This window comes from Astyanax mexicanus, chromosome 18 (assembly GCF_023375975.1).
Source record: "Astyanax mexicanus isolate ESR-SI-001 chromosome 18, AstMex3_surface, whole genome shotgun sequence".
Classification (NCBI taxonomy): Eukaryota; Metazoa; Chordata; class Actinopteri; order Characiformes; family Acestrorhamphidae; genus Astyanax; species Astyanax mexicanus.
In genome coordinates, this window is record NC_064425.1 from 28,640,799 (window position 1) to 28,667,704 (window position 26,906).

Sequence of the window (26,906 nt, forward strand, 5' to 3'; positions counted from 1 at the left end):
GAGTGTGGCTTAGCCGCTGAAGACGCTAGCTTGAGAGGCGCCGGGGATGCTAGCGCCTTAGCCACTGGAGAAGCTAGCTCTGGAAGCGCCAGTGAGGACAGAGTCTTGGCCGCGGGAGGAGCTAGCTTTGGAGGCGCTGGGGAAGCTAACGCCTTAGCCACCGGGGAAGCTAGCTCTGGAACCGCCGGTGAGGAGCGCACCTTGGCTGCAGGGGAACGGACGGGAGTCGGGACGGCCTCTAGAGCTGTGCGGCCGAGAGCCGGGTAGAGCACCGCCCCTGGGGGAAACGGTAACGGAGCACGGGCCGGTGCGGGGTAGAGCTCCTCTTCGTCCTCGGAGCTGCTGGGAGCGCACCCGAGAAAGTCCCACGGGTCCCGCTCCTTGAGCCTCGGGTACACGGAGGTACCGAGGCTCAAAGCACCAACCCTCATCGCCCCCCCCCAAGAAAATCCTCCCCGGAAAAGGGGTCTTCTTCCGGCTGGCGGGACCCCTTAGAGCGCCTACCCCGAGGCCTGCGGCGTCCTTGAGGCCTCGAGGTGTCCTGCGCCGGGGTCCCGCAAGGAGTACGGCGAATCGCCATCCTGGTGCCAGTCCACGCAGAACCTGCTGTGTCCATGTTAAGGTCGGTCTTTCTGTCACGAAATGACCCAGGCAGGGAGACGAGGAGGCGGACACAAGTGCAGGTAGGGCGATATATAAATAATTTAATAAATAAATAACAAAGAAACACTGAATGAGGAACACGAAACAAAGATACACAAATAACCATAAACCAAAACAAATCAGAGAACATAAACTAAACCAACTAGAGAAAAAGACAATAAATAAACAGGGAATATATACAATGGAAATAAACTAGAAAAATAAACACTAAGTAGGGGTATCTACAAGGAACTAACTGAAATAAACAAGAGACTAGAAACATAAAACTATAGATAAACACAGAGACTAAGGGCGCGAGGAACAGAGGCTATGAAACACAGAGAGACAAACGACAGGGGAAGGTGCAAAGACTGACAGAGACAAAGTGGCACAGGGGATCTATATAAGGAAACAAGAAACACTCTAGAATTGGAAACACCTGGGGAAGGGGCGGAGCTACAAATGAGACACAGGTGGAAATCTACTAAGACGGGAGACACAGGGGAGCACAGGTCACGTGGGGAAGACACACAGAGACACGAGACAGGGCTAGGACCTGACAATGACAAACACTTTTTTTGTTTACAATGTCATTGCACATGTGTCCCTTAGTTGTTATAATCTGTTTAATATTAAGCTACAACGTAGAAAAAAAAAATAATAAAAAAAATAAAGAAAAACAATGAATGAGTAGGTGTGTCCATAGGTTTGAGTAGTACTGTATAAAATAAAATATTTACAAAAAGATAAGGGGTGTATTCACTTTTAGGAGTAATGTTAAAGAAAAAACAGGAGGTAAAAATATTATATACTTTAGTATCAAATATATGAGCGCATGCGGACATTGTTTTTGGCATCATCTTGTGTACCTACTTAGGGGGCTTCACATACCCCAGTTTGGGAATCACTGCACTATATAACTTATTTTAATCTTTATTTCAGCTCTCTCATTCGTTAGCCTGCCCTGCCATTTCATTTATGGGTAATGGAGAGCCTATCCAATTACCCTTCCCCGAGGTGCCATGTAAATCAAAACATAAAGTAATTACACATAGTTAAGATGATGGCAACAAGACCACTGAATCAATTCTTCAATAAGCTTTAGTTACTGCCCCAAAAATCATAAGTCACGGGCCATATGTGCAACCCACAAGTAACACTAGCGTAATGTGCACTCTACATCATTTCTAATGATTTCCATTTAGCTCAGGAGAGTTAATGTAAACTAATCAGTGAGCTGCATTAACCAATGCAAATCATCTAGTGGCCAAACTATTCATCAGTGGCTCACAGCGCGTATAGGTTACAACTGTAAAGGAGCCATAAAAGCGTGCAAATCAATAAATCCACCTGTTGGAACATTGGGGCACTGCGCAGGCTATTTATTTCAATACGTTTATACGGCTGTAATGGACAGTTATATCATAATCAGCAGAAGCGCATTACACAGAGCACATATGTTTGATATTATCAGCAGATTTATACAGTGAGTGAAATGTCCAGCCACCAGGGCCTGATGAATGGCCTCTCATTAGAATTGCAAAGGCAGAGCGGTGTGGCAGTGGCAGCGCCGCTTTCCAGAGGGAGCCTGACAGGGCCGCGAGACTCCATCTGCGTAATTAATTTGCCACATTGTAGAGGACATGAAGTGTACTTCTCAAAATGAGACTGGTAAAATGTGCCAAAAGGTCACGATCAATTGATTAACATGACAACTGAGGAGAGAGAAGCGATGGCTTGCGGTGCTTTTAAAGGGTAACTCTTCCTCTGTCTCTCTGTCTCTTTTGGATTCCTTCAACCATTGCTCCTCAATCCCATTTCACCTCTTGGCCCTACCACTTAGCCCTACCCCTCTGTTCAGTTTTGCACAATCACAACTAGGGGTAGGGTGTCTCGATTCTTGTTATGCTTGAAGTTTAGGTAGGGGTACGTGTTTGGGGTATTTACAGCTGGTAAGTTCAATCAACTTGAAAAAAGGTCTTGACTAAAACACAAAATCAGTACTATATTATTTTATAGTAACTATTACCATAGTTTAATATGTAGTTTCATTGTTTTATGGCCATTTTCTTCAAGCATAAAAAATACCGCTAGTAGTTTGTCTCAGTAGCTAGCTTGCTAGCTAACTTTCTTCCTCCACCTTAAATAGTGCAACAGATGGGAGAGGCTGCAGCATTTAAAGTGGAATGGAAAAATTAAATAAAAACTAATAAAAGCTAATTTTAGCTCCCCATCACAGAGGAATTAAGGAACAGATAATATTAATTGATTGCTGCACCACCTGCCTCCTTTCTGAAGAAAAAAATTAAGAGACCACTTTAGTTTCTAAATCAATTTCTCTGATTTTGCTATATATAGGTATATGTTCGAGTAAAATGAACATTGCTGTTTTATTCTATAAACTTGAACATTTCTCCCAAATTCCAAATAAAGATATTTTCATTTAGAACATTTATTTGCAGAAAATGAGAAATGGCTAAAATAACAAAAAAGATGCAGAGCAGTCCTTAAATAATGCAAAAAAACAAAACAAAAAAAAAACAAGTTCATATTCATAAAGATTTAAGAGTTCAGAAATCAATATTTGGTAGAATAACCCTGGTTTTTAATCATAGTTTTCATGCATCTGGGCATGTTCTCCTCCACCAGTCTTACACACTGCTTTTGGATAACATCTTTCTCTTGATTACATTCTAGACATTTTTAATTTGGTAAAATCAAAGAAACTTATCATTTTTATTTTTTTTATGTGATGTCCTTAAACTAACTAGTTCATTAACCAGCAGCTAGGTTGCTGAACTTCAGTGCTTCACTGCTATATAGAGCTATATCTGTATCAGGTTCTTAAAGGGCTGTCCCAATTCTTACAGGCAAGATTCTAACTTGTTCCAAGGGGAAGGGTTACACTCAAAAACAAGGGGTAGGTGTACAAAAGAGAAATGGGATTGGCCCATGAGCCCAGACTTAGTAAACACACCCACAGACAGAAAAACTGAATTACAAAAAAAAAGAGCTCATTAATTCCAAAAGTAATTATGTGAAAAGTGTTCAGGATTTAATTATTTATTTATGTATTGTATTTATTTATGTGCTGAGTAAGGGAGTTCCTCTGCGACTATTCTAATCTCAGCCTGCAGAAAAGCTTAGGTTTCAAAACAATTTGTTCAGCTTTACCTCTGAAATGTTTTTAATATAAGCAATTACCTAAAGTTTTTAAAAGGTTTACCATTTAAAATGCCAGCAGTGCCAATAAGTGAATTTATTGTATAATTGTATAATTGTATAATTTATTTCTTGTATTTCTCAGTTTATAAACAGCCTGCTGTAGGGGAATGCAATTTAATATATTTTGTCTTTTGTTATATAATTGTAATAAGTAAAATTAATCTATTGTACATGCACAAACTTTACATCCCAGATATAAGTTAAAAAAATAAACGCGTTGCCCTATATACAGATTTGATTTGTATTTAGATTTTCTTTTTTATCAAACCTACATTTTATCTGATTATCAAACAAACTCAATATTTATTTGTACAAAGACAACCTAAGTAGGCAGTTTTTAAAATTATGATTTCATTTATTAACATCTTTTCAACCCACCTGGCTCTATGTGTGTTTCCCCTAAACCTTATAACCCACTTTTATTTACAAATTTGTTTTAATTTAGCCACATTGGGGGGTTTTCGAGGACAAATGACCATCTTTAAGGTCATGCCACATCATACTAATCAGACTTTGACTAGACCACTCCAAATCCTTAATTTTATTTTTTATTTTGTTTATTTTTTTAGCCATTCAGAGGTTGACCTGGTGGTGTGCTTTGGATCATTGTCCTGCTGCAGAACCCAAGTACACTTGAGCTTAAGGTCACAAACTGACAGCTAAACATTCTCCTTCAGGATTATCTGGTAGAGAACTGAATTTATGGTTTCATCAGTTATAGCAAATTGTCTAGGCCCTGAAGCAGCAAAGCAGTCCCAGAAATCACACTACTACCGCCATGTTTGAATTTGAATACTTTTTTTTTTTTTACTTTTTTGTTACTTTTACCCCAGATGTAACAAGACACACACCTTTCAAAAAGTTCCACTTTTGTCTCAGTAGTCCACAGAATATTTTCCCAAAGTCCTTGGAATCATTAAGATGTTTGTTGGCAAACATGTGAAATGGGCCTTTGTGTTCTTTCTAAAATAGATAATTTTTTTGCTCAATCTCTTTCATATAATTTAATCATTAACACTGGCCTTAACTGAGGCAAGTTAGACCTGCAGTTCTTTAGATTTTGTTCTGGGTTCTTTTGTGACCTCATGGATGAGTTGACATTTACATTAACATTTAAGGTATTTAGCAGAAGCCCTTATCCAGAGCGACTTACAACAGTGCTTCGTTGTTTACTTCAAAATATCGGTAGCTAGTTTGTAGACTAGGATCAAGAGATACACAGAGCTTGATCATGTTTTGAACCGTAGAAGGATTTTTTTTTTTAAGATTAGTTTAGTATCTCTTTGAAAAGATCTTCAGTCTGCGTTTGTATATATATGTACGTATAAATATGAAGAAGCTGGTCCGTTTTTGGCTTTGTAGGCCGGCTCAAGGGTTTTGAATTGAATACGGGCAGCAACAGGAAGCCAGTGAAGGGAACGCAGCAAAGGACATGAGTAAACATAAGTGAACTTTGTAAGATTGAAGGCTGCATTCTGAATTAGTTGCAGGGGTTTGGTGGCTCATGGTGGAAGATCAGCCAGTAGAGAGTTGCTGTAGTTGAGTCTTGAGAGATGACAAGAGACTGCACAAGCACCACCACTCCTGAGAGAAAAAACAGATGAAATATGGAGAAATATGGATGACCGAGAATGATAACTGGTCATCCATTATTACGCCAAGGCTTTGTGCTTCTGCCGATGGAGTGATCAGTGAGTTCTTGAAAATGGGAAGGTTCACCAGTGTTTCATGTTTCTCAGTTTGAGAATAACAGCTCTCATTGTGGTCCACTGGAGTCCCAAAGCCTTAAAAATACTTTGTAAACTTTTCCAGATAGATAGGTGATCAAATTCATAATGTGTTGTATTTTTTAGATCTTTTAGCTGCTCCATGTTGTCAAAAAGGTTTTGTGTAGGTGATTTCTTGAATCTACAGGTCTAGCAGTAATCAGGCCTGGTTGTGTCTAGTAAAATGTAACTGCTTTCCAAAAAATGTAGTTAATCACAGTTAATTAATGAAAAATGTAAGTATCTGTAAGAAATCTATGAAGGGAAAATATATTTTCACACCAATGTATATATACAACTGATTATAAATAGAAGCGACTCCAATAAAGCATGAAATCATGGAGCAGAAAAGGAAGTTAATGATTGTAATGAGGTTTAAATGTGTCCAGTGCTAATGAGGCAGCTCCTCAGGGAACAGTTAATCTGTATGAAGTGCTTGGTGGATCAACTCTGGGGAAATGCCCAGAATGAGAGGGCTGGCTCAGATATACTAAAGCAGAGCTGTCTAGAAGAACTCACTGCAACAGCTGCAGGTACTCCAGACACATCTGGCTTTGTCAGTAGATAAACCAGCTTAATTTATTTACTGCTGCCTCCAGAGAGCTCCACAGGATCTCAGCTTTCTTTCTGAGGAGAGACGCCTTCAGCTACCCACTAAGAAAATGGACAAACTTACAGTAAGTTACTTTCAGTCAAGACTATAAACAATATTAATTACTTAATTGCTTTCATTATGTAATTAAACATTCTGGTACTCACCGCTTAGTATGTGGTGCTCAGCAGTGATGTCAGTAACGCGTTACTTAGTAACGCGTTACTCTAATCTGACCCTTTTTTCAGTAACGAGTAATCTAACGCGTTACTATTTCCATTCCAGTAATCAGATTAAAGTTACTTATCCAAGTCACTGTGCGTTACTCTCTCTCTCTTCACCTCACACACTCACACACACACCGCCACCGCGATCCCTTCCTCATCCCCCCCTCCGCTCTCCCCCAATCACACGCGTCTCGCTTTATCCCCTGTCTCTCTCTCTCGCGCTGGGCGTGTCTTTAGTTTCTGCCCGTTCTCGTTTTTCCGCCAGTTCTCCCGCTCCCTATCTCTTTATAAAGGCGTTTTTTTCCCGGCCGCGTCCCAATTCACTAGCCAGGGCAGCGGTCTGCACAGATCTGATTGGCCGAGGAGAGCGTTTGAAGATTTTACACCACACGTGATTGGTCTGTGAGTTTACTGTGCCAGAGCGCGTATACCGTAAAGACAAGAAAAGTTACGCCGCTTTAAATGAACACTGTCAAAATTAAATCCTTCTCAGTAGTTTATTGGTTTGGGTCCGCATTGGACAACGTCTGGGTCCGGACCCGGACCGCAGTCCTCATTAATGTGATCCCTGGCCTAGACCATATACACGGTTCTGTTTTATAAAACCACTCCTTGCTGCCCTGCAGAGAACAACAAGTTCAATGTTCAGTTTTACAGTGTTAAATATGTCAGGTCAAGAAAGACTTTCTTTATTTTATATATTTTTATAAAAACAAGTATTTATGTCAAGTGATATCAAGAAAGACCATATTTTATTTTTTATAAATATATATATATATATATGTATGTTAAGTTAATTCAAGAATGGTCTTTTATTTTTATAATAAAATCTTATTTTTTAGGAAATAGTTTAACTTTAAATGTCTATAGATACATTGTTGCTGTTAAAATATTGGCAAAAGTATTGGCAAAACTGGTTATAATGTTTATGCTAAGGTGGCGGGAGGTGGTGTCTGCAGCTGCTGAAAGTAACTAATAAAGTAACTTGTACAGTAACTTAGTTACTTTTAAAATAAAGTAATCCATAAAGTAACATAGTTACTTTTTAGGAGTAATCAGTAATCAGTAATCGGATTACTTTTTCAAAGTAACTATACCATCACTGGTGCTCAGCACTTAGCATGTGGTACTTACTACATAATATGAGGTGCCCAATACTTAATATATAGTGCTTACCAATTAGTTACTGGTTTTCACCACTTAGTACCTGGTACTCACCACTTAGTATGTGGTATGTTGTGTTTAAACAGTATTGAGGTAATTCTCAGTCATGATTAGTCAACTGACGAGCACAAATGAATACGGAGAATAGGGGAACAGATTGCAAAATTAAAAATAAAAAAAAAACGTTTGAGAGCACTTAAAAATTATGTTTTTTTTTTTATTTTACCAAATTGAAAACCTCTGGAATATAATAAGGAGGAAGAGGGATGATCATAAGCCATCAAACCAAGCTGAACCGCTTGAATGTTTGCACCAGGAGTAGCATAAAGTTATCCAAAAGCAGTGTGTAAGACTGGTGGAGGGGAACATGCCAAGATGCATGAAAACTGTGATTAAAAACCAGGCTTATTTCACCAAATATTGATTTCTGAACCTTTAAAACTTTATGAATATGTTTTATTTTTTTGCATTATTTGAGGTCTGAAAGCTCTGCATCTTTTTTGTTAATTCAGCCATTTCTCATTTTCTGCAAATAAATGCTCTAAATGGCAGTATTTTTATTTGGATTTTGCCTTTTAATCCACTGCGCCTTATGTGTGAATATTACCAGTTTGGTTGTAAGAAATAGTAAAGCTACTCCAATTAATTACTGAGTGTAAAGGAGCAGCTGGGTAGCGCAGCTAACTGGGGCTGGGAATCGCTGTTAACCAATGCTGGCTAGCGTAGCAAACCATGGCTAGGTAGCGCTGCTAACTGCGGCTAGCTAGCACTGCTAACCGAGGCTGTGTAGATTTTGAAATCTGTGTACATTAACATCCAGCACTCGTTTGACTTTAAAAGAAAATATTGACTTTAAAAGAAGATGTTTGGTTTAGTTATGCATAAAAACTCAACCCAGATGGTTTTGGACGAGTTGGAGAGCAGAGTGAAGGTAAATGAGAGAACAAGAGCTTAGCACCTCTAGAACTCCTTTTTTCACAGTTGGAGAACCATTCCAGATTCTACTTCATGAAGCTGACTAAGAGAATAATACCAAGAGTCGGCAAAGTTGACACCAAAGCAAAAGGTGATACTTTGAGGAATCTAAAGTATTAAATATATTTATCACTTAAAGAATCAATAAAAGAATGAATGTAAGAAATTATATATATATATATATATATATATATATATATATATATATATATATAGTGGAGATATGTAGGGTGCTGGATTAAAAAAAATGCATGATATATTGGATTGTAAAATTGGTTCTGAGGATTTCTGAATTCAAACTTAATTCAGAATATAAAATTCAGAATTCAGAGGATAAAAATGTAAGGAATGAGGAGCAGGAAAGCACAGGTCTGTGTGTGTGTGTGTGTGTGTGTGTGTGTGTGTTTATGTGTGTGTGTGTTAGGGGTGTCAGGATTTCGATATTTTATCGAAATCGATCGAAATTATGCCATGGTCTCGAGCATCGAAGTCAAAAAGATGATTGACGATCCCTCCCTGTAAACTACACAAGCATGCGTGCGCACTACGCAAATGGCACAGCATGCTACCCAAATAGCGCAGCACATGCCGCGGACATTGTAAATGCAGCCCTTTCTCCAGAGAATGTGGACATTCTCATCTTCTTAAAGAAAAACTTGAAAATATAAAAATAACAGTTGTTTTGTCTAGCCTCAAATATGTTAATAGTTTTGACTTTAAGGAGCATCTTCTATCTCAGATAAAGTTAATAATATATCTTTGTTAAAGAAAAAACTTGTCATTCTCAGAGACCGAGTCTTATTTTTCATGTTTAACAGTTATAGTAGGATATAGTTCAGTTTGTTAAGGCTCTAATTGTTCTATTATTTTGTACATGACTGTTCCTGTATTTTTCTATCATTTATTTTGTTATGTTGCACATTGCTGTTTTAATAGTGCACACTGCTGCTACCAAAAAAGCCACTAGATGGCATTACATACATATCTTAATTAAATTATTTAAATTTAACCATTAGTAATGTGGTGTATTACAGATCACTTGTACCACGTTGCATCACTATATATCAAGCCCACCTTTTGAAATAAGATATTGTAAATTTGATGAATCAAACCAATGACTGACCATAGACTAAAACTGACATATTCCTCTCTGCAAAAAAAGAAAAAGAAAAAAGAAAATAGAGAATCAAATCGAATCGTGACCCTAAAATCGGAAATAAAATCGAATCGAGGATTTAGAGAATCGTGACACCCCTAGTGTGTGTGTGTGTGTGTGTGGTGTAAGTGTGAGAGAGAGAGAAACAGAAAAGGAGAGAGAGAGAGAGAAAGAGAGAGAGATCTCTGACCGGGTCTGAGCTGGAAGTCTGAACCGGACTGTTACTGCTGGACACCGTAAGAGTGCAACGTCCATCCTTCAGGTAGGGGCGGGGCAGATTACTGCGGAGTTAGGGGTCAAACTTGGTTCCCTTTTATTAACTTGCATTAAAAAAAATACAAATTAACAGCCTGCGTTAACACTTAAACGTTGACAGCCCTACTTTTTTTTGTTTACTTATAATTGACACATGCATTCCCTTGTAGTGTTCATGTCATCAATATTAATATATAATGTAGAGAATATTAATAATAAAAAAATGTTACATGAGAAGGAGTGTGTCCAAACTTTTTACTTTTTTCCCCTTTCCCGTAAAATTGGCATTTTGAAGACGTCATATGTTTTTGTGTGACAGCAATGAAATCTAATAATATATGATAAGTGTGCTAAGTGTGATAAGTTATATCTTTATTCCTGGTTAAAATAGCAGTGGGGAGAGATCATCAACAGGAAGATCCACTTTCCTCCTGAGCTGATCATAGCCATCCAGGAGAGCAACATGGTGATGGTGAAAAGCCTGCTCTGTGCAGAGGAGGGCTTTATTCACCAGCTGGTGGATTCTGAGGAACGCCAGTGGAGGGAGGCTCTGAACCTCTCCATCAGAATGGGCAGCGAGGAGACCATGGCTGCGCTTCTGAGGGGCATCAAGTTCGATTTCCGGCAGATCCACGAAGCCCTGCTGGTGGCGGTGGATACTAATCAACCAAGGGTGGTCAAGCTTCTTCTGGACCGCCTGGACCAGGAGAAAGGTAATAAAATAGACGTACGCTCCTTCTCCACCGCCATCTTTGACCGCTCCATCGACGCCTCGCAGTTTGCCCCTGGAGTGACCCCTCTCACGCTGGCCTGTCAGGAAGATTTGTACGAGATCGTGACCATGCTCACTCAGAGAGGCCACATCATCTCCCCACCTCACGCCATCTCCTGCAGCTGTTTGGAATGCAGGAACGCTCGGCAGTACGACCTGCTCAAGTTCTCACTCTCTCGCATCAACACGTACCGAGGCATCGCCAGCCGCGCATACCTGTCAATCACCTCCGAGGATGCCATCCTCAGTGCCTTCCACCTGAGCTCCGAGATGCGCAAGCTGTCCAAGAAGGAGCCGGAATTTAAAGTGAGTGTAAAATACATGTTATTATTCAGAGTCTATTACAGCTGAATACAACGTACACATGCAAAATATGGGCCAAAGTTTTGGGATATCTACTCATTTACTGGTACTTCCAAAATCAAAAGTATCAAAAGAGGTTATACTGATTTTGTTGGAGTAACTGTCTCTACTGCCTCTACATTCAGTGACAAGCACTTTTATTTTTATTTAGTGAAGTCAAGTAACTCCTCTTTTTGTCCCAAAAAATGTATGGGAGCATTATTATGCTATAGTGCACTAAAGTGTATTTGTAGCCACATTATTAATCAGTATATTTAAAGAGTGGTAAAAAGGAATAACTTTTTTGTACTTATTTTACTTTGATTGTATAAAAATAGTACACTTTTAGTCCTACTTAAATTGTGCTAAGGGTACTTAACAGTACTAAATTTGAACTATTTTAAGTACACTGAACATTACAACATACTACTTTATGTATGTAACCCCATATTTTAAATATGCTTACAGTAAAATAACATATAATGAGTATTAAAACTGTATTACTGTTACACACTGAGAATATTAAGAATGTATCTTGTTCCTGTCTTTTTTAAGTAGCACACTTCTAGTATTCATTTCGATAGTTATAAAAATATATTTTAATATACTATACTACAAATTTTACTGGTACGAATGTATTTATTTATTTTTAATTAGTAGTAGTAGTTTAATTTACTTTCTAAAAAGCTACATAATACATTGCATGTTAATTGAATTACTACAATAGCTGTTTTAAACACACTTTGCTAAAAATGTACAAAAGTATATTTGGAAATTAGTATTTTAGAAGTATATTGAATCACATTAAACTAAAAGTGTATTTCATAGTAGTGTATTTTTTTAAAAATACTCTGTATTGTACTTTTTAAAAAGTATGATCAAAGCTTACTTTCAAACATTTAATAAAAGCATAATATTAATGGACTTTTAATATATTTTAGGTAAGTACATAAATCTGTTAATATATTTACAGCAAACTTTTCTCAATATGTTTTAAGTACAGTAAAGTATATATATATATATATATATATATATATATATATATATATATATTTTTTTTTTTTTTTTTTTTTTTTTTTTTTTTTTTTTTACCAGGGTATCGTTGCTGTCCAATGAATTACAAGTATCTCAGAACAGCCACTACAGAAAAGAGAAAGACCTTCTAAACTTTCAATGGAAGTCAATATAAAAGGAGTTTATTTCAGGTCATTTTTAAGTATTTCTATTGGTCAGTTCATCAAGAAATTGTGGCACAGTGTAAGGGACTTTGTCGGTTCAAATTATGTAGTAAATTAAAAAATGACCAAAATGGAGATACTTGTTTTTCATTGGACAGCAACGATATGTACCAAATTTGACATATATGTTAGCTTAGCTTTAAAGGGTAAACAGAGACAATCTAATGTCCGGTCCTTGTTCTCTCTTCAGCCGCAGTACCTGGCTCTGGAGCAGGTGTGTCAGGAGTACGCTGTGGAGCTGCTGGGAATGTGCCGGAACCAGAGCGAGGTCTCCACTCTGCTGAACTATGGTGAAGATGTCAGTGATGAGGAGCTAGATGAGCAGACGTTTGAGGAGGGTATACCCAACCTGGCACTTATCCGTCTGGCTATAACCTACAACCAAAAACAGGTAACCTCTGACCTGAGTGGGTGATGTGCAAATAATAGACCTGGAAACGAAGCGCGTTGTGTTTAGATACAGGATCAAAGTGTAATGTTGTGTAAAACGTGTCATAAGTTTCACACAATAGTACATTCATACACAGTCAGCTGATCTACTTTGACATTTTAGTGCCTAAAACAAAAATTAAACGTGCTTCATGAATTTGTCTTATTTATTTGCAAATAGAAGTGTGACATTTTATTTTCTCACTAGTTCAGATGTGATACTACAATAGGCATAGTGACAAAAAAAGACAACAAAAAAAGGATTATTGTTAAAAGAGAAAACTTTATTAAATTTAAAGAAAACCGTTCATAAAAAGAGCTAACTCCTCCAGCTGCTCTGAGCAGAGTTCTTCTCCCCCGTAATAAGAGCCTCTTCCCCGCCCCGGTAATCACCCGGTGTTCATCCCTGGGGACAAAATAATCTGTATTAGTAACAGCATGGGAAACACAATCATAATTCCATAAACTATTTTACTATCGCTGAATTCTAAGTTAATCTACAGTTATTCCCTCTAAGAATTAAACAATTTACATATTAAGTCACTTTAATGTGTTACAGTTTAATCTACAGTTATTCTGGCTAACAGTTAAATCTTTTACACTGTACGACCCCCTGACACTGCAACCATGCGAACCCAGTGGGGTTGATCTTAGCATGCTAGCGGGGGTTAACTTAGTGCGGCAGCTGTGTTTGGCACACAGAAATCCCACTAGCGCTTTTAGCTTCCCCGGTGAATCGGCAAAATCGCTAAGCTAACGGTAGCTTCAGCCAGTCAGGTCTTACTTAAAGAGCAGGCAAAAACTAAAATGTAAAACTATTTAAAACAGTGTCAAATGTAACAATTTTACACAATGTAATAATTAACACATTAATTCAAAATACAAAAGACATTTTTACAGAAACTCCATCACAGTGCCGACTTTGTTTGCTATGTTTTAAATCTCAGTGTTGGAAAACCAAGCTGGTGAAATGCATCATGGAATTGCCTTCACCAAAAAGGACACATGTCCCTATGCCTTAAAGCTCACCTTCCGTCGTTTTTTCTTTCATTTTAAAATGTCTAGTTGTGGTCTCTAGTATGAATGAATAACATGTGAGCCGTTTTTGTAAAAAAAAAAAGTGCTCAGGTGTCTCTGTATAGCTCTTTTTTAATGGACTGTTTTAGGGGTGTGTCCAAAATGACCGGATTCCAGCTTTGCTCATGAATATTCATACATGCAAACAGAATGCAAATATCTCTCCTCTGATTGGCTAGGAGCACTGCGACGCCCCTCCACCGCTCTGCCGCTCACTGCCTCCCACCTCCTAACTGATGAGCGGTGATGTTGTGTCGCTTCAGCTCCGCCTCTGGGAGTTTCTCGAGCCAAGGTGGGCTGGTCTGTGAGTTTCTGCCTACGTAGGCAGAAAGATCATTCAAAATTCACCCGTTTTTCGGAGGGGGGGAGGGGGGATTTCTTTGCTTAGCTCCTGCAGACAATGGGGGCTGCAAAACAGTTTAATGTGCAGGTGTACACATTCAACTCGGAGAGACCTACTGTATTCCACAAAAAACAAGAAAAATTGGATTTTCGCGGAAGGTGAGCTTTAAGAATTAGTGGAAAATAAAAAGGATGCTGCCTATGTTGGCATCATATGCTGCCTTCAGAGTGGGGCAGTCTTTTTCTCAGGAACAGGACCATGTTGTCTGAAAACCCTGCCCAGTTGGGTAGCTGCCTTCAGAATTGAACCCAACTCCTGTGTACTTGTGTAGAAGTAAAACAATATAATATCTATAATATAATTAAATAGCTTGAATTAAGTGCTTTTAACTGCTTATTGACCACTACTGATTCATTCTTTTGGTCTAGAAAGTGAGTAGATCTAGTCTAGCTAATCCAGTGTAAATGCTAAAGCAATGCTAAGACAGACCCAATTGAGAGAAAGTGACTGTCGCTGTCCATCATCTCTCAGAATCCACCTCTCTTCACAACTTGCCCATGATTCAGCAACACTTCCAGTGCCTCAGAGAAAACACACACAGGATTACAGTATATGATCTCTGCCCCAGCTTTAACGCTATCAGTGCCAGCCCGCAAATAGCTTGACTGACAGCCAGAATCAGTGTTTAACTCTGTTTCTTTCACGCCTCTAGTTTGTGACTCATCCCATCTGCCAGCAAGTGCTGTCCTCCATTTGGTGTGGCAGTCTCTCAGGCTGGAGGGGCAGCAACACATCGTGGAAACTGCTGGTGTCTCTGGGGATCTTTGTGAGCATGCCATTGCTGTGCTTCATCTACTGGATTGCTCCAAAATCCAAGGTGAGATTAGATAATGGTGAATCTCATTATCGCTGGAAGCCAATTACGGCTTTCTACTTTGGAACTTTGGAAGCATAATTGGCCGTCCTGATTAGTGCCAGTTTCACCATACGTTGTTGATGGTCACTTGAGGATATTTCAAAGTTCTTAAACTTCTTTTGGATTGACTGATTGAGTTTAATACTGTATTGTTACCTTTCATCTTTCAGATCGGCAGGACTCTGAAGATTCCAGTGATCAAGTTTTTGCTGCACTCTGCTTCCTACCTGTGGTTCCTGATTATCCTGCTAACGGAGTCAATCTTCATGGAAATCTGGCGAGATGACATTGCTTCCCGCTCACAAAACCTTCTCCACAACTCTCTTCACATGATCTGGGTTGTTGGTGAGATGCCTGAGACCTACTCTAAGATATTAAAGACCAGATTAATAATGCAGATCATCATATTTACCTATATGTTATCATATGTTATGAAGAATAATGAGGTAGAATCAAGTTTGCTCATTCTTTCATCAAATAGGATTACTGCCATGTTTTACTTATTGCCCATGTTATGACATTTCCGCTATTTTCCTTTATTATTACTTATTAGCAATACATAAATCACACTGTCACAAACACATTCTAAATAAAAGGGTTTAATGGCAAACCTGATGCATGTTTAAACACATACTAATAATACAAAATCTCACAAAAGTGAGTACACCACTCACATTAAAAAAAATATTTTATTTTTACCTTTATATATTTATATTACCTTTTCATGAAACTACGCTGAAGATATGACACTTTTGTACAATGTTATGTAGTCAGTGTATAGCTTGTATAACAGTGTAAACACACATCCATTCATGTCTAAAACACGGGCAACAAAATTAAGTACACCACTAATTGGCTAAATTGTGCCCAAAGTGTCAATATTGTCCATCACTGCCTTAACTAAATTGAGCACGGAGTTCACTAGGGCTTCACAGGTTGCTTCCACTTCTTTATGGTGACATCACAGAGCTGGTGAATATTAGAGATCTTGCACTACTCCACCTTTTATCTGAGGATGCCCCACAGATGCTCAGTAGGGTTTAGGTCTGGAAGTATGGGACAGTAGTTTGTTTTTGTTATTGTAGCTTCATGTTACAAAAAAAATCATGTCATATAAAGCTATAGAGTCTATTATGCATAAATAAACTATAGATTCAAGAATTCTTACCCAGATCATGTTTCTGTCTGAAATGGCTCTAGAAACGTTTGACTGGGATTCCCACAATATTGTTTTCAATTAACTGTGTCTTTTCCATATAAGGTCATGTAAGGGTCAACGTTTTAAAACTTTTAAGTATCGTGGTCCAGAGAAGCAGAAATGTAGTATGCCCATATGAGAGGACACAGGGTCTCAGGAGGTTAAATGGTCATGATGGTGAGCCACATTGTGCATAGTGTATCAGTGTTAGGGCAGGACAATATGGATCAAAAACTATATCTTAATTTTTTTTCTGAATTGCGATATATGATATATATCTCAATATTTTTTTCATCTCATAAGGTAATATCAAAAAGATACTTTTGAGACAAAGCTACATGTTCCAAATTTTATATTGGTACTTTTATAATTCAGTGCTGTATCCTTTATATTAGAGTAGCCTAGCAGTTTTAGAAGCATTTTATATAATCAACAACTGAAAGTTATTTTCAAACTATACTAATTATAAACACATATATATATATATATATATATATATATATATGAAACAATTCCTCAAATTAAATATTTTTTCCACTTCAAGTAGCCTAAAAACAAGGGATGTATTAAGAATTACATTGTGTTTTTGGAAAAAAGAGCATCTAAAGTGCTTAAAGAAAAAGTAAATAAAAAGTGCAGTTTGAGTGTTCTGTAAATGTGGGCTGAAACAGTGTCAGGTCTATTTTCATACACATGTGAAGGAGCTGATTGGTCAGTTCAGGTTAGAGTGGGTGTGGCTGCTCTAAAGATTAGTGTTAGTTAGTTCAGTGGTGATGCTTCAGAACATGAGACGTTTTTTCGCTGAAAAGTCGGGTTCTTCCGTCACTGTGTGTTTTTATAGGGAACAGCGTCTGAATGAGCTTCGTATCTCTCCTCTGTGCGCGCCACACTTTATTTAGAACGCAGACGATTGGTATTTGAGTTTCCTGCACTGCAAAACCTCATCCAACGGCTATAAAGTTCAAAATAAACCCTGTCGAAATGAACTTGTGGTCCGTGGCATTTGTTCTCGCTTAAAGCGCTCGCGCTAGCCGCAAAATACGACAGAAAACACTGAGAAACTTCAGAATTATGTATGGGATTACAATTTGAACATGAGGCAGATGAAAGAGAAACAGGGAATACAGTGTGTGAGAACTTTTACCTGTGAGTAGCTCATACCAGAAATCACTCTCACTCTCTTTCTCTCTCTCTCTCTCTTTCTTTCTCGTTTCTTAGATTGATCTCTCTGATGAGATGTGTGAAAACTAACAAAAACTAGCAAGCCCACCCTAAAAACAAATTAAAACTTACTGAACTGTAGGAGAAAAAATAAAAACAACATAAAATTAAACTATAATAAAAATGAAAAATGTAATCACGTAGCTCTGGGCGCACGTGAACACTTCAGCGTTTGACTTGCAGCACTGTGTGTAGCTGTTCTTAAAAATCATTTTAATTAAATAATAGTTCTATGCTTTTATGTTACAGTGTTAATTAACATAATTCTGGTTTCGCTCATTCAATCAGCCCGAAAACAGACAGTTTATGGGGCGGATCGGGTCGGTCTCGGGCTCATAATGACAGTTCATGGTTCAGGTTGGGTCGGGCAGAACGTGCACAGGCTTGGGCTGGGTCGGGTCCGATTTTTTGAGCCCGATCTAAGCTCTAAAGAGGGGTAGTGTGTTTAGTGAGGGAGGGAGGGAGGCGGGGCTAGGTGAAGCTGTACAAAGAGACAGCGGGAGAACTAACAGGGCTCACTGTAACGCGGCGTAGTCTATATCAATATAAACAATATTTACTCATCTTATATCGCATATAAAAATATCTCGATATTTTTTTAAATCTTGATATATCGCCCAGCCCTAATCAGTGATACCACTGTATTGTCTGACTGTGGCCCAGTATCAGAAGAATACGTCACATGCGGTTTTAAAATTGCCTTAATACTCTCAGACCACCTGATCAGGTTCATTTTATGCCCCTCCAGGTTTCTTCTGGTTTGAGTGTAAGGAGGTGTGGATTGAGGGACTGAAAACCTACTTACTGGACTGGTGGAACATTCTGGATATGCTGGTGCTCAGCATGTACCTGGCCTCCTTCACACTGCGCATTTTAATTGTGCTAAAAGGCCATTTCCTGTGCCAAGATCCCAGCGCTGAAGACCTGTGTGACTACTTCACAAACACAGGTGACTCCTCAACACCTCCTCAGGACCACAGATTGTTTACAGCAGCTATACACACATTTTTTTTATAAAACATATAATAAATGCTGTTTGTAAACAGTTAACTACACCTTCTCAGCAATTGAATATCAAATCATTCCATAAACAAAATCATGTGTTTAACTAACTTTTTAATTAGCTTATTAAATTGGTTTAAGACTTTAAATGCCGTATTTATATTAATTACTGAAACATTCACTGTAGAAAGTGAACCATTGTAGTTGATTCAGAATCTTTAACAAAAGCATTTATATCAGTTTAATAAATCATTTAATGATCAAGTCACTTAATCTCTTGTAGTAGATACTGAATCATCTTTAGTAATCACTGGTCTATTTAACCCTTTGATACGTAACATATGGAAAAATGACTCGAATTCATTCCACGTTATAATAAAAATAAGACAGCAAGTCCATTGAGAAATACCTTGAATACTGAAACATTAAATTAATTTATTGCAAAGATAGAAAATGTAAAACTAAAAAAAAAGCTGTGTCATTTTGACACATGCTGTGCCTCAACATGTTAGGGTAGATGTTGAATCATAAGTGAATCATTTATATCAATTAATTAAACCATTATTGCAGTTGCTAAACCAATTTTAGTAGATGTTGAATCCTAGCAAAAAAAAATAATACTAAACCATTTATAGCAGTCACTCAGTAATTTATAATTGATACTTAATCATTTATAGCAATGACATCCGTTTTTGTAGTAGATACTACATAATTTAAAGTAGATGTTGAATCATTACTAACTCATTTATACCAGGTACAAAATTGTTCATAGTAGTTAATTAATTAATATGAATTAATTAATTATCACAGTTGCTAAACCAACTTTAGTAGATATTGAATCCTGGCAGAATAATTTATATCAGTGACTGAAACATTTATAGCAGTCACTCAATAATGTATCAGTAACTGAATCATGAATAATCAATAATGAGATATTTATAGCAAAGACAACCATTGCTAAATAATTTTAAGTAGATGTTGAGTCACTGCTGAACCGTTTGTCTCAGTTTTTAAATATTTTCTAGTAATTCATAGTAATATATTTAAATATAATTTAAAGTAAATCCTTTATCAGCAGATTCTGAACTACTTTTAGTAGATAATGAAACATATCTAAATCATTTAGATCAGTCACTGAATCATTTATAGTAAAAAATCACATAGCAATTACTTATTAGCAACCATTTAGCTGTGATTTTTTTTAAACTGGGATTAGGCCTATTCATAAACCAAATTTTGTTTTCAATAGGAATGTTCATTTAAAATGTTGTGCAGTCCAAGACTAGGCTTAATCTCTGTTTGGGAGATGTTGAACTACTGAATTTGTAGTTACTAAATACAAAATAAGCCTGGGGTTCAAGTCATTAATATAGATTGTATTATTTTGTGTGTATTTTATGGAATATTATCTGTTTGCTATAATCAGCACGAGAAAACTGGAGACAAGAAGACCCTCAGCTGATTGCTGAAATGCTATTTGCTGTGACCAGCATGCTGAGCTTCACACGTCTGGCCTACATCCTACCAGCTCACGAATTCCTGGGAACCCTACAGATATCCATTGGTAAAATGATCGATGATATGATGAGGTATGTCAATCACAAAGCATGTGTTTAAAAACATACATATGTCCAAAAAGTGTCTTAACATCACTTCCATTTGTGAATACAGCTACTGTAATCACTGCTTAATTACCCAGCATTGAGCTGTGGAGCGGTAGAACTACTTTATGAGATTGAGTGCCATCCAATAAAAAGACAAGTTGCCTTAGGTCAAAACGTCTAAAGTCTTTTCAAAGTTTTCTAATGACTGAATGCAATCAAATCCTCAATGTTGCACCATTTAATATGAAGCCTCCCGGAACAAAATAAGAGCTATGACATACAGTACTAATATTCTGCAGAATAAATGTCAAATAAGCATGTCTACAAGCTTTTGGACATATAGTGAACTAGGCCTGTCATGATAATTACATGAATGATTTATCGTACAATATATGGACAAAACCTCAACCTTTTTGTTGACCTCGATATTGCACTATGAGGCTCATTTAAAATCATTTAATTTTCCCAAAAATCGTCAGTATGCCTTTTAACCCTGTGCACCTTATGTATGAATTTTAGCAGTCAGGTTGTAAGGAGCAGTAAAGCCACTCCGCTGAAGTACAGTGTTATAAGGGAGTTTCAGTGAAATTTCCCCAGCATAGAGGCTGGAGCAGTGTTAGCATTAGCTGCTAACCACATCTTTCGCCGTTTAGAGGTGAGTATATTAGACTGTAGTCTGAGTTTACTGTGTTAACACAAGCTACAAGGGATGAACCACTAACTGATAATGCCCTGGCTTACCAGAACATTCAGGGTCCCTTAGTGTAGCACTTTCAGGCGGCATTAGTTAGCGCTGCTGATAACCATGCTAAAATATTGAAAATCTAAGCTTACTGTAAATAAAAAAGTAAATTATTTACCCAAATAGATTTACATTCAATGCTTTTTGACTCTTTTGATTCTTTTTTTTTTTTTTTTTTTTAAGAATTGTTTACTTAGACAAAACTTAATGATAAATGATAAAATGGTGTTAAGATGACAACAATATCATTAAACTAAAACTAAATTAAACTAAAATAGATATTGTGACAGGTCGTGGTGAACTTTTAAGCATTTATTAGATTGATTTTAGTCTTTTTTTCTTTCAGATTTGTTTTTATCCTGATGATCATCGGCACTGCTTTCCTGTGTGGGATGCACAACATATACGCTCCATATGTCAGCTCTCCACTTGGCAGGTACTGGAACTTGGCCTAATATTTTCTCAGCATGTTAAACACAGACATGCTCCAAAAGCGAATCATCTTCCATTGCTTTCTTCATTGCAGGCTTAATGAGACCTTTAACTTTCTCTTCTGGACTATGTTTGGAGTGTTCAATCAGGAAAAAGTGGACATGCCAGACCACGTTATGGCGGAGTTTGTGGGCAGAGTTCTTTACGGGATTTTCACTCTGATCATCGTCATTGTGCTGCTCAACATGCTCATCGCCATGATAACCAATTCATTTCAAAAGATTGAGGTGAGCTGCCTGAGATCTTCTGATGGGTAAAGGGATACCGTATTTTTCGGACTGTAAGGTGCACCGTATTATAAGCAAGGTTCGTACGGCCATTAAAAACCTGGAAAAGTCATGGAATTTGAAAATGGCTATTTCCAGGTCTGGAAAGTTTTTAAAAAATGTCATGGAAATTTGGTCGACAAATCTCTGTGTTTCCGTTTTTTTTGATGGAGAAAATCTGTTTTGAGCTATAAATATATCAGCTCAGAGTTCAGTAATTCAGTAATTTAGCCCTACACAAGGGAGCTCTCAGGATCTGACACACATTTTCAGATTCAATTTATGCCTACTATAATCAATTTCGATTGTAGTTTTAGTTGATGTTTGGGTTTTTTGTCTATGTTTGCACTTTTTTTTGTCCATGTTTTAAAAATCCTATGGTCATGAAAATTTGCCTTGAAGGCATGGAAAAGTCATGAAAAAAAGAATGGAAATTTATTGGTTAAAAAGTGTATGAACCCTGTATAAGGCGCACTATCAATTAACTATTTTCTGGTCTATTTTTATACAAAAGGTGCACCGAATTTTAAGGTGCACTTTAACCAACAATAGTAAGGAATGGGTCTTACCACTGAGGGTGCCTAAGTAAACAAAACTGTAATCCTTAAAAAAAGCATTTTCTTTCAAACTTAAACAAGCGCTGGATGTTAATCTACACAGATTTCTCTCCTGAAAACTGTTTATTTGGGTGAGTAAAGTGCTTCCATTCACTTACAGTAAGCTTAGCTTTCCAATATTTTCAACAGCTTAATTAGCAGCAGTGCTAGCCACGGTTAGCAGCAGCACTAGCCACAGTTAGCAGTTCTTAGCACTAGTAAATGCCGCCCGAAAGGGCTACACTAAGGAATCATGAGGGTTGCGATAACCCAGGGCGCTATCAGCTAATTAATGCTAATGCTGCCCCAGCAGTGCTAGCTGGGGTTACTAGCAAGCTACAGACTGATAAAACTCACATCTGAACAGCGAAAGAGCTAGCGCTATGGTAAGCAGCTAATGCTAGTACTCCTCCAGCCTCAGTGCTGCTGTATACCACTGCACTTCAGTGGAGTGGATTTACTGCTTTTTACTACCTGACTGGTAGAATTCAAGGCACACTGGATTATAAGGCACACTGTCAATTTTTGAGAAAATTAAAGGATTTTAAGTGCACCATAGTGTGAAAAATACAGTACCTAAAATACATTATATAGTCTGGACACAGCTTTTCTCATTCAATGTGTTTTCTTTCTTTTAATGATTTTTTAAAACAAACCAGAATATGTTCTATACTTAAGATTCCCACAATTCGATTTAAAATCGATTTAAAAAGATTTAAAAGGAAAAAAAAGTATCTTTCTGTTTTTTTTTTTTATCAGAATGATGCCGACGTTGAATGGAAGTTTGCGCGTTCCAAGCTCTACCTCAGCTTTTTCAGAGAGGGCCTCACCATGCCTGTTCCTTTCAATATCATTCCTTCCCCCAAGGCATTATTCTATGGAATAAGGTATGCAAATTCAGGAGTGCAAAATACTTTGAGCTCACTTAAACTTGCTTAATATTCAAAAATGTATGTGTGCATTTTAAACATTGCACATGCATGCTTCACAACATAATGTGACCTTAACAGTGGAGTCAAAATAATGTCTTGGCTACAAAGGAAATTATGAGTGGACTCATTATAAAAGTTTTTTTTAGGCAAAGTGGTAGGCGGTTCCAGATAAAAGATACTCAATGGGAAAGTGTAAACTGTCCAGTTGACATCCTAAAGAAAGATGTGTGGAGGTTATTAGAAGTTTTTTTTGGAGTGGTGGTGAACTTAAAAGCTACAAAATATTAAAAACTGTTTTTATAACAGTCAGAAATAAGGCTATGAGTTAAGAGAAACCAATCTGGCATATTTTAAACTGGTTAATGTCATACACATTGAGTTGTTGAAGATGTTGAATAGAATGATAATTAGCTTACGATGAGATCTCGCAGGATTAAATCGGCACAAATATTTCTCGTCAGGTGTGAAATGTGTCTCGGGAGACTTAAACACAGGTAAACAAAACAAATGTTTGATCATTACAGTGCCAAACAGCAGCACTGGTCTGCTCGAGGATAACTATAAAACTTACAATCACCCTCCATACTTTATTTATACTCTCATTTATACCACCCAGTATTTGTGCTTCTGATTTTTCTGACACGTTGTTCTGTGGTAATTAACAAATTAACATACTTGATTCTTAGACAATGTGTGCCAGGACTAAGTCAAATCACCATTTAGAAAGGTATATGGAAAAAAACGCAGAGAACATACAGAGCTGCAGACAGTACAGAGAGAGATTCAGTCATAGGTTGCCAGGGCTGTATAGAACTCTGTATAGAATTCACTGGGAGAATTCTGACAGTAAGGTCTGAAAGTGAGATATAGCATATGGTAAATCATACATAATTCAGAATCAAAGTTGTTGTTTTTTTAAATTACTTGCAGTTTTGCATTTTGTGAAAACAAATATACAGTATATAAATATATGCATCTCTGAAAAATTATTAAATCAGTTTCTCTGATTTTGCTATTTATAGGAATATGTTTGAGTAAACTGAACATTGTTGAACTACAGACAACATTTCTCCACAATTCCAAAAACAAATATTGTCATTTAGAGCATTTACTTGCAAAAATGAGAAATGACTAAAATAGCTAAAATAACCTCAAATAATGCAAAGAAAACAAGAAAAAATGCAAAGAAAACTTTTTTTTTTTCAAAAAGTTTTAGGAGTTCAGAAATCAATATTTGGTGGAATTACCCTGGTTTTAATTACCATTACACATAAGCCTGAATCTGAATTGTCATACAGGACAACCTATTTTTCTGTGTTCTATGTAGAAATATCTTTTCAAGAAATACTCTGACCAGCACTGATCACCCTCCAGTCACATCTGTGGTAAGTATTTTATGAGCTAATTTTCAGTAAGTAATATTTCAGTGATTAAGGTTAATGAGTTTTCGCTCTGATCAGTCTGGCAGTACCCTGAACCAGAGTGAAGGTCAGGGTGAAGGCAGAGTGCCATATCGCCTGCAGGTTATCAAGGTTTTAGTGCAGCGCTACATCGCAGCAGCACGTCAAGAGTTTGAGGACACCAAGAACAACGGTAAGATTCAGGTTAAATGTCTTGTTTTCTTATACCATTTAAAAAAATAATAATGCAATTTAAATAGTGTGAACATTCTGATACCAAGATCCTGTTGTCACCTGGTCACTTTATGCATCTCGAGTGCCCAAATTGCATTTAAAACAGATATAAATCACTCACAAGCACTCAAACAGACCATTTCAAGATCTGGTCTGAGTTGTATTTGAGCCATCTTTCTCTCCAAGTCTTATTTAATAAGAAACGTTTTTCCAGCACAGCCAAAACTCCTCCCAGTACAACTGAAACACCAGCAATAATTGCTGTGCAACAAGCAACTTTGCGTATTACAGCCCACAAAGCTGAAAGGAAGGTAGCACTCATGGGGAAGACTACACACTGAAGGTGAGTTAGTGGTGGGTGTAATAAATGATGTCAGGAATCAATTGGGAAGATGCATTTGTTAATATGGTGCTACATTATTAACATAAAATCTACTTAGATACAGCTATTAAATGTACTTTAGTGAGTTACAAATAACATTTACTAAATAAATTCTACATAAATCCTCCAAGAATTGAGTAATATCTACTTGAATGGTCTGTAAAATGTAGTAGCATTTTTTTTTATATGGAAATCCTTCCGCTGAGACTAAGAAATATAGCCATTTTGGAATGAAAACAATAATAAAACAACATTATGTATCTTATTTTTCTTTTATAAATAAAAAACGGTTTCAAAACCACATTGATGCTCCATTGACTGTAGACCACTTGTAAGAACTGCGTAACTAGGTCATTTTTTTGTGCAAAAATTGCTCCACATTTTTAAGTGTGGATAAAATTTAGCAAGCTTTTGCATGTGGCAGATTTTATTACTTAATCCTTTCTTACGATGGCACTGAACTACATAAAAAATGGCAGGAAAATAAAAAAGAGGCACACTCACACACAGAAGGGTGATTAAATGTTAAAGGAATCACAGAAAAAAAGCAATAACATACAAAAATTACACACTTACAAAAAGAGGACAGATTAAAAATAAAATAAAGCACCCCAAAAAAACACAAAAAAGAAAATCAATAAAATAAAAAACAAACAAACTTAAAAAACAAGAGGATTAAAAATAAATATATATATATATTAAAAATATATATATATCATTATATCTTTATATCATTGCTTTTTATTTTTTTGTGTGGGTGTTTTTTTATTTTATATGTGCATTTCCTTTTTTTTATCACTTAATTTACTGTCAAGATTGTGAAGCAAATGCAAGTTATTTAAGTAACAACAAAGAAACAAATAAACAAACTGTAAACCAAAAACAGGAACTCTGAGAACACATAAGAAAACATACACAACCTGAACCAACCTAAAACGTACAAGAACCGACAAAGGAAACGGGAAAAGCTGGGGTATGAATACAGACACAAGGTGCAAAAGGAAAACGGACAGCACCTGGGAAAAGGAAACAAGGGGGCGGAGCTACAAATGAATAACAGGTAAAAACACTCAAGACATGGGCAGAGAAAAGGAGAACACAGAGAGGGCTGGAAAAACACAGAGACAGAACAGGACAGATATGGAACGGGGCCAGGACGTGACATTTACTAATTACAATTAATTTAAGTGACCAGGTGTAAACAGGGTCAAAAATACCAACAGAAACTGTCTAAAAATTATGATGTGCTTTTGTACTGACTGTGTGATAATCAGATGTGGGCCACAGAATCACAGAACTGAATAAAGTGGTGGGAAGACTGGACATAGAGGTGATGAAGGTGGATGAGAATCTCCACTGCAGACGTGGAGCATCCAGACCAGAGCGTGAGACCAGTGCCATTCTGAACGACTACATCATGAGGGCCAAGAACCATTTCCACAACTTTGATAAGAAAGAGGCTTCAGGAAGCCGAGGTGCTGGACTGCAGGTTCTGTTCCACCACAGTGAAGAACAGAAGGAAAAAAAAGAAAGCAGATAATGGGAGTGTCGGAGTAAACAACTGCCCATAATATTGCTATAGTACACTAATGTTAATAGAGTAAGCAATAAGTAAAGCACATAGCAGCTTTTCATTGCATGGCATCCATTGTACACCTTTACATTGACTTTATTTAGCATCTCTGTACTTTGCATGGTCATGGGATAGCAGTTTTCTC

General features: G+C 37.2%; 1 protein-coding gene across 1 annotated transcript; it reads left to right on the forward strand.

Annotated features, from left to right (window-relative positions):
* Nucleotides 1–8,514: 8,514 nt before the first annotated feature.
* Nucleotides 8,515–26,728, forward strand: trpc2a (transient receptor potential cation channel subfamily C member 2a). The gene is made up of 12 exons (XM_049467440.1): nt 8,515–8,547; nt 10,394–11,080; nt 12,545–12,745; nt 14,916–15,080; nt 15,290–15,464; nt 18,287–18,487; nt 19,967–20,129; nt 21,233–21,322; nt 21,413–21,605; nt 23,000–23,173; nt 24,633–24,765; nt 26,463–26,728. The coding sequence occupies exons 1-12, from the start codon at nt 8,515–8,517 to the stop codon at nt 26,726–26,728; spliced, it is 2,481 nt and encodes an 826-aa protein (XP_049323397.1).
* Nucleotides 26,729–26,906: the final 178 nt, after the last annotated feature.

What these genes read in the sequence shown, in the direction of transcription:
- trpc2a (XM_049467440.1), top strand. Translation starts at nt 8,515, where the DNA reads ATGGTTTTGGACGAGTTGGAGAGCAGAGTGAAG. An exon ending in AGTTGGAGAGCAGAGTGAAG is followed by an intron (nt 8,548 to 10,393) that starts GTAAATGAGAGA and finishes TGGTTAAAATAG; the next exon opens with CAGTGGGGAGAGATCATCAA. An exon ending in GTCAGCTCTCCACTTGGCAG is followed by an intron (nt 21,323 to 21,412) that starts GTACTGGAACTT and finishes TCTTCATTGCAG; the next exon opens with GCTTAATGAGACCTTTAACT.